The following is a 15857-nucleotide window of genomic DNA, read 5'->3' on the forward strand; positions in this document are numbered from 1 at the left end:
ACGCCTACTTTAATTTTTGCTTTCTTTGTACCCATCCCACCAAACTGGCTCAACGTGAATGGTATCCAGGTGTGTAGTTGGTTTTGTGGAGGAAACCCAGATTTCTATTTGTCCAGTTTTAATGAAATTTGGGAAAGAGGGCCAAATAAATTAAAAGAACTAAATATAAAAGTTCATGTAAATCCATTCACTGGAAGCTGCATTATTAAATGCAAATGGATAGACAAAGAAATAACAATTGCCAGATTTTAATGAAATTTTGACATCTTTCTGACAGAGCCAAATATAAAATTTTATGAAAATCTATCCATTAGGAGTCAAGTTATTACATAAGGATGGATGAATATAGTGAAAACAATAGATGCTTTATGCACATATGTTAATGCACCTGAAAATGTAGGTGGTTAATGTGCTCTATCAAAGATATGAACCATATTGCGATCACTAAAATAACCATTTACAGCATGGCTTATTTAAAGTTTGTATTTTTGGTACTGCTTTGTCATACACTGAATTCTCACACAGAATTCACTGAATTGCCATACCAACCAATTGTCTTTCACCAAATTTTCAAACACCAGAGTGTCACATACAGCAAAATGTCATGCACCAAATAATCTCATGCACAAAACCTTTATGTGCTGAGTTGTTGCATATAGCAAATTATCATGCACCAAACTGAATACAAGAATTATCTTGCAATGAATTGATATGGACTCCATGAATGAGGGTGGAACTATTACTGTTATAAATGATTCCTGAATTAGAGGCTATAAATTCAGATTCCAGGGCAGGAAAAGATGTTTAGATCACAAGACGTTTTATTTTAACCAACAAGTTATTAATTACTAGAATAAGTTACCTCCATGTGTGTTTGAGGCTGACACCTTGGGAAAATTCAAAGGTTAGCTGGATAAACACCTGCATGAGGTGGGAGTCATATAGGTATTTTATTTTATTTAATTGTTATTATTACTATTTTATTTATTTATTGCTTTTGGCAGTTGCACAAATGCTAGGGCTTCCTTGCACCATATTGAGGGTTTAGTGTCGACCAACGCTAACTACAAAATTGTATCAAATGAAATCATGGTATATATATATATATATATAAAAATATATGAATAAAATTAGATAAGAATATTGTCATATAACATACAACTTGGTGTCATTATCAAGCATCAACTATCAAAATTGCATCAAGATCTGTATAATAAGCTTTATACAGATAACAGTGCATATCATGTCACACAGTTGTATCTCTCTAGTGCTTTACAAATTAGCTTGGGCTGTAACTACATTTCCGGTAAACCAAGAAAATGTCAAATGACTTTTTTTTGATTAATTACAAAAGCGTTTACTACAAAATGATTTTGTAGTTAATGTTGTTTCACACTAAACCCTCGATATGGCTGATACAGTAGACTGTTGAAATAATGGCACCCCAAATAGCGGAACATTTGAGCTAACAGCACATTGAGATTGGATGTTTACGTACAGCACAGATGTCTTGCAGTGGCAAAAAATAAAATGGCAAGTCACATGGTTACTGTATTTGTTTACATTCTCTAAATAGGCCTACGAGGTTGGGAAAACTCATATTAAATAATTAAACTTCGCACCGGCCAGTGCTTGAAAATGTTTTGGTGCTGTGACTGGGAGCACTGTATTTACAATAAAATAATAAAACTAGTTTAAAATATTTAAAATATATAAATAGAAACAATTAAAATATGACTGATATTAAAGAATGTTAAAAATTTAAAATACACCATAACAACTGTAGCTTTCGGATACTGCAGTCTCCTTTCTCAACAACATACATTTTGCTGTATGCCACATCCTTGGCGCCTCCGTAGCCAGGTGGGAAGGAGCAGCAGTGCACAGCACACGCTTCTTGAATAAACCGGGGTTCGAGCCCGTCACCACCAAATACGGAGGATGTGGAAAGGTCAGGGAATGACCACCGCATATCCCGGAGCAATATGGCCTTAGTTGCTAATGCTCCTAAAAACCAAAAAAAAAATAACTAAGCCACATCCTTAAATAGCAGGTCCACGGAATTCGTCACATGATTCCCCAGGAATGTGATTGGTATTTCCCATTTAAGGTGGTAGATGACTTTCATCAACTGGTGAAATACCACCACTTTGCTTATTGGAGGCTTGAAGTGGTGAAACCCATGTTTAGTCTCTAGAGCAAAGTTTCCGGCATCCCCCTCCCCCATACTTCTCCTTCAACCCATGCACGGTACTAAGTACTATAGGTTTTGATACCTTTCGTGTTGGGGTTTTCATAAAAAAAAAAAAAAATTTGCGCACCAGAACTGGAAATGGCTTGAGAGCACGCTACCCGAAACCGTTCACACGATGAACGGTTATTTTATTGTAAATACAGTGTTTTTAGTTATAGTATTAAAATATTTTCAAGTACTGGTTGGTGTGAAGTTTAATTATTTAATATTTGTTTACATTTGCCATTTTCAAAGTGAATTTTGTACTGATATCACGGATTATACAGCCGTTTACATTTATTTTAAATTAAAAACTCCTCACAGTGGCTCCTAAAGTTAATAAACCTCATACAGAGAAGAAATGAAGAACAACATTAAAGCTTAGTGATAAACGATATAATCCAAACTATTATGTTAGGATCACCCGGAAAGTTAATTCATATACCCATGTGTATTTTGTCTGTAAATTGCACGTGTTCTCTGGTCGATTTGGCTGTTTTGCTGGACGAAAAACCCCAGTTTCTTGAGGGAAAAATCTTGCTATCTACGCTTGAGACTGACTAACTCAGCCACTGAGTTAAAAAAGCCCATAAAAGTTCCTCCAGGATTCGAACCCAGGTTTTTTTCACCCAGGTGGGGAGGACCGTGACGATACCACTATGCTACCCTTGCAGACTAAATGTGATATAATAAAGAAAATAGAGTGAGGCGTAAGCAGGAGTGTGTTAATGGCAGAATATAATATTGAATCCTCAACATTTTTGTTTTTTATCTGCAGTTAATAAAATTGCATTCTTAATTTCTATTTCCTATTTAGCCTCATTATTTCTGCATTAAATATATTAAAAATAAAACTTTCTAGTAGATAATGGAAAAATTGAAATAACAGCACCTTGAATTCTTGAAGGTGCTGTCATTCTGAAAGTCTACTGTACTAATACTAAAAAGAGCTAGGGGTGACTGTATAGTCAGACATGAAATTTTCCAAGACAGGTTGCTAAGCAGGCATCGTGGACTTTTTACTGGTTACCCATTAGCTCTTGATGCCCTTGATCATTATCGCACTTTATATAATTAATAACTCACCTTTATCATCAATAATTAATTAAATTATTATTTAATTAATTATTTATGTCACCATAATTTCTACCTAATAAGGTAGAAATTATGGTGACAATTTTATCAAATGTCTAGACAATAGAGGTAATTCCAGTTTCATCTAAAAGCATTGTCATATAATAAAATCACTTTTGTTCTTCCATACAACTAAAATGTGCACAAAATGTAGAAATTTTATCAATATATGTAAACCAAGGCAAGTTTCTTGTTATCACTATTTTTCATCTAATTAATGCCCTTTCAAGATGTATAAAGTTATTCCATAACCAAGAACCTAAGTATTTTTACAACCCATTTGTAAAATGCTAATGAACACTGGATCTTTTAATAGCCATTGTAAAACACTCCATTATGGTAAATTGAAGTCAAAAAAAATAATTGCTAGGATTAATATTGATAGGTAATTAATAATAAGTAATCAAATTGCTTAATTTATTAACAATTTGCTAGCCATCCAGATTCTTCAGAACTGAAAATCTGCAAATTTCTCCACAAATTTGCAGATTTTTCATACCAGTTTTAAAAACTGATATGAAAAAGCTGTATATCTAGTCAGAATTACTGTTTACTCACATGTGTGCTTAAAATTTAAAAAAATAATACTTAAACTTAAGCTTAAACTAAAAATTAAAAAAAATAATACCTGCTTAAATTTAAAAATTTAGAATGATGTCTTCACTGAATATTGGAAAGGCACTGTGTGTAAAATTTTATCCCTCTAGGTTGAGCAGCTGCAGTACTTAGGATGTAAATGGACAAGCATGCTTTGTTTTATTTAATATATTTTTTTGTTTTATTTTATCGGGAGAGCATCTGTTTACATGCCTGCAAACTTTATAATTTTCTAATTTTGAGTATATTGCATTATTTCGTTGCAACTTTAAAATAGTGTTATTTTGCATTACTTTTTTTAACATTATAATTTTATTTTTTTATATATTTCACAGTGTCCCATTTTTTTATTATTATTTTATTTATTTTTTACTTTTTTATATATAATTTAAATTAATAAAAATTACTAACCTTAATTCTACTGGTTTCTTTTACAGTTCTTTTGATCCATCTGTCAGGTTAGAATCCTTTTTCTTTTCTGTTTCATGATTATTTTATGTTGAAATTTTTTTTTTTTTTTCAAACTGATTTTAAATGGAATAGAAATCATATATTATAAAATCTTATTAATTCAAAGCCAGTAGCAGTCCCACCAAATTTTGTATGCTTTATAGTTCAGATAGTCAAAATATTTTTGTTTAGTTTTAAGTTGAAATGACATAATTTTTAGCAAACTTGGGAACTTTGGAATTACTTCGAATATGTGGACTGTTCTATGATATGATATGACAATATAGAATGGACTATATATGGACTATTATGTGAAGCGATGTAATACTCCAGAATGACTTTGAATATGTGGACCACAAAGCTTGGTAACTTTGTGGTGTAGGGGTCAAATTTGGGTTTTTAATTTAAAAAGGAAGATGGAAAAAATGAAAGAAGGAGATTTTCATAGTGTTAAATGATGGTAGAACCAATTCAAACTACACCACAAAGTTGGTAACTTTGTGGTGTAGGGGTCAAATTTGGGTTTTTAATTTAAAAAGGAAGATGGAAAAAATGAAAGAAGGAGATTTTCATAGTGTTAAATGATGGTAGAACCAATCCAATTCAAACCAATTCTAAGAAAATAAGAGTTATAGACTTGATTGTAGGAAGTTGTTCTTTAGCCAGTTGTTAATTATTGGCACAAGTTGGTTCCATGGGTAGTTCAGATCAATGATGTGGGAAATCCAAAAGCCTACTTGATCAGTACTTATGTGAAGAGGGGAAACATATCAGTTAGGGCTTTAGTTTTTTTTTTTTTTTTGGATGGTGCAGCAAAATACGTCTGGTTTTTTTGCACTGCATTACTGACACTAACTAGTGTCAAGGGTAATCTGAAGAGATTGTTTTTGCAAAGGAGGTAGTCAGACATTTTTGAAATTATTTTCAGTGCAATCAACTCATGTTAATAAAAGCAAATGGCAAGTGTTCAGGGAAGTAATCATGGAAGCGACTAAGCTTTTTATATGAAGAGGTATTGTTGAAGATTTAGACCTAATTTGGTTATTAAAAGGCATAATAATGCAGGCTATGATGATAAATATGAAGGAACATACTTCTATACATTCATATAAATAAATTTAATAAGGGATAACTGATATTAAATTAAACTACAAAATGATCACATTCTATTTGCAACCTTAGAACCGTCTTTAGTAATGTTTATCATATTTATTAAGATGTTGACCAAAATTGATATCTGATGAACTATGAGCTTGATGGCAGAGAAGAAAATTGTTTGGTATGATTATAAATTATCAGGGGACTCTGAATCCTGCAGTATTCTTAAGTATAAATTAGTCTGTAAACAAGTTAATTGGGGAAGGTGGATTTTTAATGTAAGGCAGAGTATCAAAAGTCTTTGGTTAAGAGCACAAAGAAAAGTAGCAGAGAATTTTTTGAATGATTCAAATAAAGAAACATTACTCTGTGTAACATAAAAATAAAATTTAAAAAATTTATTGAACAGAGGCTGCTGTTCTTCAAAGTTTGCAAAAAGATAATGAAGAATAACATTGCCAAACTAAATAAATAGTAAAACTAAATAGCTTTGTGGATAGATAGTTAGGTAGACACACAAGGATGCCTAATATACACACAATATTTAAAAAACTAGTAATAATATTTGCTAAAATATGGTAAGCGATCAATGACTTGCTGTCTAAAAGAAAACTTCCTACAATCTAAAATCCCTTGTAATTTGAATTTATGGCCTCTAGTTCTGGAATTCTTTATAACAGTTAAAATTCCACCTTCATTCATTTTACTAATATCTCTCTCTCTCTCTCTCCCTCCCTCCCTCCCTCCCTCACCTTATAAAACTCAATCAAGTCACCCTGAGGCACCTGGTTGCCAAGCTCTAGCCCACTTAATCGGAGTCTCTCTTCCTATGGTTGTCCTTTTGCTAATCTCATCATTTGAGTTGCCCATCTTTGGACCCTTTCAAGAAACTCAATGTCTCTTTTCAGATGAAGTCTCCACACTTGAACACAGTTTTCCAAATCTGGTTACGTATTACCTCCCTATCTCTGCAGGATAACATTCGATAAATCATTGATAGGACACCATGAGCTTTCCTGGCTGCCTGTTTACACTGTTCAGGATGCTTATCTGCCCGTATTGTAACTCTCAGATCCCTTTCCTCCTCTACGATTTTTAATTCAGCCCCACCAAGTGTATAATTTGAAGTTGCTATTCCCCAGGTGTAAGACCTTGCATTCAGCAGCATTAAAACAAAGATGCCACTTCTCTGACCAGCTTCAAATCCTGTTTAAGTCATCCTGGAGGGGGTACTGCTTGTCACTGATCATTAAAGACTTTACCAATGTTTTTACCAGGCAGCCAGGAAAGCTTATCATCTGCAAAGGTGGGCAGCTGAGTGCTTGATGAGTCCCTTGATTTTATTTCTTCAAGGGCAATGAACCCTTTCTTCAAGCACTTCAATTAATGACATAGATTCTAAATTTTCTAAAAATTTATTGATAATGAATTTAATGTGTGGGGTACAGAATTCACTAAAATTTTGTCTCAAAAAAAAAAAAAACAAATTGCCTCATGCAGCATTATACAAAACTATAGTGAAGTCTGCATACATGCTACACAACAGTGCAAGCAATAAAGCCTTAATTGATAGAACAGCTGTCTTTAGCAATTCCCCCAGAACCAAGTCATCACTGCTCTGCATCATATGCTATGTTTCTTTAGTTCTAGGCATAATTTCAATTAATGGAAAAAAGGAATTAGTCCTACAGCACTAAACCTGAATGCTACACTATAAAATGTACTGCTACACTGAATGTACTGCTAAACTGAATGTACTAAGTGATATGCTAAACTGAATGTACTAAGTGATATAACAAACAATAGAACTTGTTAATTAATCTACTAGAATACTAGACAGTTCTAACCACTCACCAACACTATCTCTTACCCTTCAGTAACCAATAAAAGTACATTGTTTGTAGTCCTCTAGATGCCTTAGATCACAACTTGGTGATGGTCTCTTCTCTAATGGAGTTTCTCTCCCCCCATAGCCATTACCAGCCTTATGTTACTTGCCATCACAAGAAAGTTCAATGAGATGATCTGCACAATTTTCTGTTCCTCTTTTCTGTGATTTGATTACAATTTTAAATCTTCCAATTGCATTGTCTGCTCATAGCTTATCAAGGAAATTATTCTTATTGTGTTGAAATCCCTTTTTTCTCATTTTTCAATCTAAAATTGCACCCTTATTTAAACTTTGGTTTTCCAACAGATTTGTTAATGTTCTTTAAGATAAGGCCATCGCATATTGTCGGACTTGGCACATCATGGCCTTGTTGCTCATGCACCATAAAAACCAAAATCAAATCAACCATAACATATTGCAATTGACTTGTATCCCAATCTCCAGCTTCATTTTCTACCTACACCAGTGGTTCCCAATTGGTGGTTCTCGAACCCCTGGGGGGGGTCGTGAAAATTCTATAATGGCTCTGCTTAGAGTTATATAGGTATATTATTGTAAACTACAAAATATAACTAATGATAAACAATAAAGTAAAATTAATTTACTATTTTACGGTATATCATGTTAAATAAATGTTTTCCATACTAACTTTTTTTTTTTTGATTCTCAAGGACCATTGTTATGTACAAGTACTTTTTTTTTTTTTTTTCAGAACCTATATTACTTATATTGTGTGTAGGTTGAAAAGTTGAAAGAAGATACTTGTTGACATTAGATTTTAACTTCTGTTGATTGTAATTTTCAAGAAATACATAAGAAGGAGGTTGTTCCAGAAAACAGAAATTGAATGAGGAAGAAGAAAAGTTGGTTCTGTAAGTTTGAACTTGGACAGTAACTTGCGGCACCTGTTTGGATTGCTTTGAGAGAGAGAGAGAGAGAGAGAGAGGGAAGGGAATTATAGAAGCCAATTCAGAAGAATCGTGGAAGTATCTATAGAAAGGTCTATGAGACAGAGTGGGGAGACTCTGTTAGAGATGAGACTGTTGCGTGGGTAGCACAATGGTATTGTCACCATCATCCCCACACCAGGTGGAAAAGGCCCGTGTTCGAATCCCTTCGATGATGTGAGGAATTTTAATGGGCTTTTTTCGCTCCATGGCTGAGTTAGTTGTCTCAGACACAATATATTTATTGTGGTAGACGTAATCATTTATGGGTGACCCTAATATCATAATTTGTTTGTTTTTGTTGTTAGAGATGAGACATTAATTAACCTAACTGCCCTCTTTTGAATGGAATCTAGAAGCCTGAGAGAAGTTTTTGGGGCACCACTCCAGATGTGGGAATAATATTCCGTGGTAGGCCGGATTTGCGATTTCTACAGAGTCAACAACAGTTTGGAAGAAAGTAGCGCCAAGAGATAAAGAGAAAACTAAGTTTTTTAGATGCAGAGGAAGCAATATTTGTAATGTGCTTTATTCCAAGAGAGATTAGAAGTCAGAGTAATCCCCAAGGTCTTGCCTAGAACTCGGAGCATCATCGAAGATAAACATAGGAGCAGAAGAATCCTTTTTGTGAGATATAAGACAGGACTGAGTTTTAGAAGGATTGAAATTAAGTTATTTTTGCCACGAGATCGGCATTTAAGGAAATGGTAGTGGATATTCGAGAAGTTGAAGCTGTTTGAGCAGGGAAAGGTTTCCCAAACTGGAAGATGGAATGCAATGTGCTATCGTGAGCAAAACAATGGATAGGATTTCTGGTCAAAGGAAGAAGGTCATTAATATATGAGAGGAAAATAGTAAGAAAAAGAACTGAATCTTGGAGAACACCAGCATTAGTGGAGAAGTTAGAAGACAGAGTACCATTAACCAGTGAGCAGTCAGAGATAAAATTGGATACCCAATTACAAAAAATAGCTGGCAAACTATAGGACAGAAGCTTATTTAGAAGACCTTTATGCCAAACACGAACAAAAGCCTTTGAGATGTCAAGAGCAACTGCTTGTGTTTTGCTGAACTTTTCCATTGAATTTGCCCATAAATGGGTAACATAAGCCGGAATATCACCAGTGGATCGACACTGACGGAACCCATACTGGTGATCATTGATTAGATGGAATGTTGCTAGGTAATTTAAGATTTGGTGGTTAATTGATTTCTCCATCTCTTCAGAAAAAGTAGAAGTAATTGCAATGGGATGATAATTGGATGGGAGGGATTTGTAACCCTTTTTAGGAACTGGCTGGATATGAGCAAATTTCCAAGCAGAAGAAAAAACGCCTTTGGAATAAGAAAGTGAAAAAAGGTGGCAAAGAACAGAAGTAAGTTCAGGAGCACAGGTTTTGAGAACAAGTGGAGAAATACCATCGGGACCTGGAGCTTTCTTAGCATCAAGTTTTGTCAAAATCCTTTTGACGGAAGACCACAGGAGGCATTGAATGGAGTGTGTTGGGAATAGTGGGAGGTGTTTTACCAAGATCATAATATATGAGTTGGAAAAGAAATGGGATGCTCGCAGGTCAGCTTTATCCTTGGCTGAAGTGACAACAAAACCATCTGGTTTTGACAGAGGTGGGAGCAGATATGGGCAAAAGTTGCGGCCAATAGCTTTGGCAAGAGACAAGAATGCTCGGCTACCATTAGGGCAAGATGCAAGTTTTCTGCTCTTATCCTGTTCGAAATCTAGTTTGGACTGAATAATAACTACTTTATAAAGTATAAATGATACTCAATAATAATTTTTATTGTTACACTTATGTCGCTTATAAAAACGTAGTACTGGAAATATTTTATAATAAAAATTCAGAAATATTATACGATTTCAGAGAATATAGGCTTAGTGGTTCGCTTTAAAAATATTATGTTGAAAGGAGTTCGCTAAAAAAAAATTTTTACGCTGAAAGGGGTTCGCAAGTCAAAAAAGGTTGGGAACCGCTAACCTACACTAAAGCTCACAACAGTTGTAAAATAAGTTATTAATCAATGCAAACTGGCACCTCTGTAGCCAGGTGGGAAGGAGCAGCAGTGCGTAGCACACGCTTCTTGATTAGACCGGGGTTCGAGCCCGTCACCACCAAATATGGAGGATGCGGAAAGGTCAGGGAATGACCACCACATATTCCCGGAGCAATATGGCCTTAGTTGCTAATGCTCCTAAAAACCAAATAACAAACAAACAAACAATGCAAACTCAATTTTGAATATGCTAAGAGCAGTTCTTTAGTCATAAAATTAGCAGTAGATATAATCTGTGAATGTTACGTATGCAGAGAGTATACTGTGCCTATTATTCAAATTCCAGAGGATATATATATATATATATATATATATATACACACAGTCATACCTCGATTAACGAATAGGATGCATTCCACGAAATTATTTCGTTAAGCGAAACTTCGTTTTCAGAGGTAAAAATACTATGGCCAGAATAGGGATACGTTCCTACGTAAAGAAAATGAAAAGATTTTTTTCGAACAAAGAAAAGTTTTATTAAATAAACAGTCAACTTACATACAAAGTGAAATCACATTTTAAAATATGAGTCTAAAGTTGATTGTTTATGCTTTTTTTTCTCTTTTGTTTAACAATTGCCTATATGGAGTTATTGCATTTAACACTGATCGCTTAACAATAACACTTCTTCCTAAATCAGGATCATTTTCACTAAAAAAATTTAAAATGTTTTCAATGTCATTTAAGCACCTTTTTAAACCTTTGGTTGTTAATACTTTTTTGGCAGGAACTTCTTTAACTTCATCTTCATTTTCTTTGTCTTCATTGCTAACAAGGTTTTCTAAATCTTCCACTGAAAAACCATCATCTTCTGCATTCAATAAATTTCTAACATCCTCTTCATCGACATTTTCGAAACCTATTGATTGAGCCATATGGATAACTTCATTTCTAATTCTTGGATGTTATTTTCTTCTTCTGTGCAACTTCTGGCCTTATTTTGTGCCAAACTCCATTTAAGCATTTTTTAGTGACTTCTTTCCAAGTTTTCAATTGCATTTTTAATGGTGTAGTTTTTCCAAAAAGCTGTATTATCTAAAGCTTATTATCTTACATTTAAAGCTTATTATCTGCGTCGAACATTAAGCAATGCTATTACTCCCTGATCCAATGATTGAATCAGGGAAGTTGTGTTTGCTGGAAGAAACAACTTTGACAGAAATGCATGTGTCCAACGTGTTAAGATCAGTAGGATGTCCTGGAGCATTGTGTAACAACAAAAGAACTTTTCCTTCAAAGTTGTTTTTTTTGACAATACCGTTTTACTTCAGGACAAAAGTGGTTAACAAACCAGTCAGTAAATAACTCCTTGGTAACCCAAGCTTTTCTATTTGCTTTCCATATTACAGGTAGATTCATTTTTATGTTACCTTTTAATGCTCTCGGATTTTCTGAATGGTAAACTAATAACAATTTTAATTTATAATTGCCAGAGGCATTTGAGCCAAAGAGTAAATTTAAATGGTCTTTGGCTGCTTTGAACCCAGCAGCTGATTTTTCTTCAATAGAAATGAAGCTTTTTGATGGTAGCCGTTTCCAGAACAAACTGCTTTCGTCAACATTGAACACCAGATTTGGTGGAAAATTTTCACGTTCAATTATTTCCTTTATTATTCTGGAAACTTATTTGCAACTTCAACATCTGCACTTGCAGCTTCTCCTGTTAATTTTGCACTATGAATCCTGACCCGTTTTTCAAATTTCTTGAACCAACCACGAGAAGCCCCAAAAGTTTCCGTAATTTCTTCAGTTTTAGATTTCAGTGATAAAACAAAAATAATGCTTTTTCTTGAATCACCATTTGACTTAAAGGCATATGACGTTGTGACATATCATCTATCCACAAACTTAACATTTTCTCCATTTTTTTCTAAAATTGGATTCCTTAAGCGAGTTAATTTTGCCACTGTAACATCTGTACAATTCTGAGCAGACTGTTTTATTTTTTCTGATTGACTTAGTATGGTTGTTAAAATTGATTGCGCTAATTCTAAAGAATGTGCCACATCAGATTTTCTTTCAACACGTCGTACGATATTTAGTTTAGTTTCCAAAGAAATTGCTTTTTTTTCTTCTTTGATTCTGAAATTTTAACTACAAAAAAAAATATTTCTATTAAAATTTGCAAAATCTACATTATGTAATGCTGTCAAAGAACCTATGTCAATTATTGCAATGCACCACACTGAAACAACATCATTCATGTATTGCAATGTACCACACTGAAACACACACTATGAAGAGATGTGGTATCACACAGATATAAGGAATGCAGAACTAGAATTTGGGGAGTACAATGTGTACAGAAAGTATAGGAAGGGAGGAGGGGTTATGCTATTAGTTAAGAAACATATAAAATCCAAGGAAGTGAAGCCAGTCGACATCGCTGGACAGTACAGTGTCGAGTCAGTTTGGGGTGACATAAGCATTGGGAGATCAAAATTGAGAGTAGGAGTGTGCTATAGGCCCAATGTACAGGGAAATAGAGTGGGGAAGGTAAATCGGAGAGTCTTATAATGGGGGATTTCAATTTCCCAGATATTGACTGGAATTTGTGGGTTGGTCACTCACACACTAGCAAGGCTTTTGTGGATTTATTGGATGATTGTTTTCTACATCAGCACGTTTGGGAGGCAACTAGAAGGAGTAATACTCTTGATCTGATTATCAGTAGTGATTCTTCATGCATTAAGAATGTGCAGATAAAGGACCCACTAGGTGGCAGTGATCACAGTGTGCTGAAGTGGGATTTACTCAAAGAGGTAACTACCATCAGGGGTAAAGGGGAGGGTTTTTGCTTTCGTAAAGGCGACTACGATGGTCTGAGACAGTATTTAAATTCTATACAGTGGGACCAACTGATGATGTTACCAACAGCAAATTCAAAATGCTACTAGGCTTTACATACCAACTGAGAAATATTGTTCAAGGATGTCAGATGCACTAATAAGACACATGGCAGAGAAGAAAAATGCATGGGATACATATAAATTAATGGGTGATATGGAAGCCTATGATAGATATAAGCTGGTCTGTAATCAAGTCACAAAGGAGATTAGACAGGCAAAGGTAGATTATGAGAAATCCTTGGCAAAGAATGCAAAGAAAAACAAAAAAGAGTTCTTTACTTATGTAAACTCTAGAAGGAAAGGGATGAATCAGATTGGTCCACTGGATAATGATGGCTCAACAGTTGAGGATCCTGCTCAGGTGGCTAACAAACTAAATGACTATTTTGTATCTACATTCACACATGAGGAGTTATTCAGAAAGAGGAATGCCAGAGGTGAAGTAAACTCTGGCAGTGAGCTAGATGATTTTGTAATTAGTGAGGGGAAAGTGGAGAAGAAATTGTTGAGGATAAACATAAAAAAGGCACCCGGGGTTGATGGGATCTATCCAGTTATATTAAAGGAGGCAGCAAAGGAAGTAAGCAAACCCTTAGCCATAATTATGAGAGCTTCTTTGGACTCAGGGGAGGTACCCATAGACTGGAGATGTGCAAATGTGACCGTGATATTAGACGAATGCAAGGAGGATCAAAGGCTGACACAAGTAATTATAGACCTGTGAGTTTAATCTGTTCCAAGAAAATTAATGGAGGCACTGGTTAAAGAAGCACTGCAGGATCATCTAGACAAGACTTCAGTTATAGCTCAGACACAGCATGGTTTTGTTAAGGGAAAGTCTTGCCTGACCAATTTGATTGGATACTATGATGCAGTCACAAAAGAACTGGATGCAGGGAATAACTTTGATATTATATATTTGGATCTTAGAAAGGCTTTTGATACTGTTGCACATGGAAGACTGCTGCACAAATTGGAGCAGTGTGGCATTGGAGACAAATTGCTGCTATGGATAAAGGGATGGTTGAGGGGGAGAAGACATGTTAATCAATGGACATTGCTCATCGTGGACTAATGTTATTAGTGGAGGCCTTCAGTGTTGGGTCCATTATTGTTTTCTGTATTTATAAATGATATTGATGATGGTATATCAAGCTTAATGTTCAAGTTTGCAGACGATACAAAGGTTGGCAGGGTTGTTAATTAATCTACTGATGCCATGCTGCTGCAACAGGATCTGGAAAGGTTGAGCAGATGGACTGAGAGGTGGCAAGTGAAGTTTAACATTGACAAATGTAAAGTATTACATATGGGAAACAGTAACCCCACAGCAACGTATCAACTCTGTGGTACTACACTGACAGTGGTAGAGAATGAAAAAGACCTGGGGGTAATTGTGCAGGCAGATATGTAGTTTTCTGAGCAGTGCAGATAGACTGCAAGAGTTGCTCATAGTGTCTTGTCAATGATATACAGGAATTTTTCTAGAAGGGATAAGGAGGTGATTATTCCCTTGTATAAGGCAATGGTCAGGCCACAACTTGAGTACTGTATACAGGTCTGGAGGCCTCATTTCAAGAGCTGCTGGAACGAGTACAGAGAAGGGCAAGAAGATTAGTGAATGGAACAAAAGGGTGCTCTTACGAAGAAAGGCTTAAGTTCTGCAAATTACAGTGTCTGGAGACTAGGCACTGGCCTTTCTTGCAGAGCAGGAATTTTCATTCTCCACCACTGTTAGTGTAGTACCGCAGAGTTGATACGTTGCTCTGGGGTTACTGTTTCCCATATGTAGTACTTTACATTTGTCAATGTTAAACTTCATTTACCACCTCTCAGCCCATCTGTTCAACATTTCCAGATCCTCTTGCAGCAGCATAGCGTCAGTGGTGTCCTTAACAACCCTGCCAACCTTTGTATCATCTGCAAACTTGGACATTAAACTTGATATCCCATTATCAATATCATTCATAAACACCAAAAACAACAACGGACCCAACACTGAACCCTGAGGAACTCCACTAATAACATTAGTCCACGTTGAGCAGTGTCCATTGATTACCACTCTCTGTCTCTGTCCTCAACCATCCCCTTATCCATAGCAGCAATTTGCCTCCAATGCCACACTGCTCCAATTTGTGCAGCAGTCTTCCATGTGCAACAGTATCAAAAGCCTTTCTAAGATCCAAATATATAATATCAAAGTTATTCCCTGCATCCAGTTCTTTTGTGACTACATCATAGTATCCAATCAAATTGGTCAGGCAAGACCTGTCCTTAACAAAACCATGCTGCGTCTGAGCTATAACTGAATTCTTGTCTGGATGATCATGCAGTGCTTCTTTAACCAGTGCCTCCATTAATTTACCTGGAACAGAAGTTAAACTAACAGGTCTATAATTACTTGTGTCAGCCTTTGATCCTCCTTTGTGAATTGGGGTTACATTTGCACATCTCCAGTCTGTGGGTACCTCCCCTGAGTCCAAAGAAGCTCTCATAATTATGGCTAGGGGTTTGCTGCCTCCTTTAATGTAACTGGATAGATCCCACCCACCCCAGGTGCCTTTTTTATGTTTATCCTCAACAATCTC

At 35.4% G+C, this 15857-nt stretch overlaps 1 protein-coding gene across 2 annotated transcripts in view; it reads left to right on the forward strand.

The window, feature by feature from the left end:
* Window positions 1-15857, forward strand: part of TBC1D5 (TBC1 domain family member 5) — a 416292-nt gene that overhangs the window by 171230 nt on the left and 229205 nt on the right. For both annotated transcript variants that reach the window (XM_090379490.1, XM_090379491.1), the window contains exon 10: window positions 4402-4422. In XM_090379490.1, coding sequence (XP_090235616.1) covers window positions 4402-4422 — 21 coding nt within the window. The remainder of the gene's footprint in view (window positions 1-4401; window positions 4423-15857) is intronic.

The sequence above is a fragment of the Mastigoproctus giganteus genome, chromosome 8, assembly GCF_048544385.1.
Source record: "Mastigoproctus giganteus isolate SK-2022 chromosome 8, ASM4854438v1, whole genome shotgun sequence".
Classification (NCBI taxonomy): Eukaryota; Metazoa; Arthropoda; class Arachnida; order Uropygi; family Thelyphonidae; genus Mastigoproctus; species Mastigoproctus giganteus.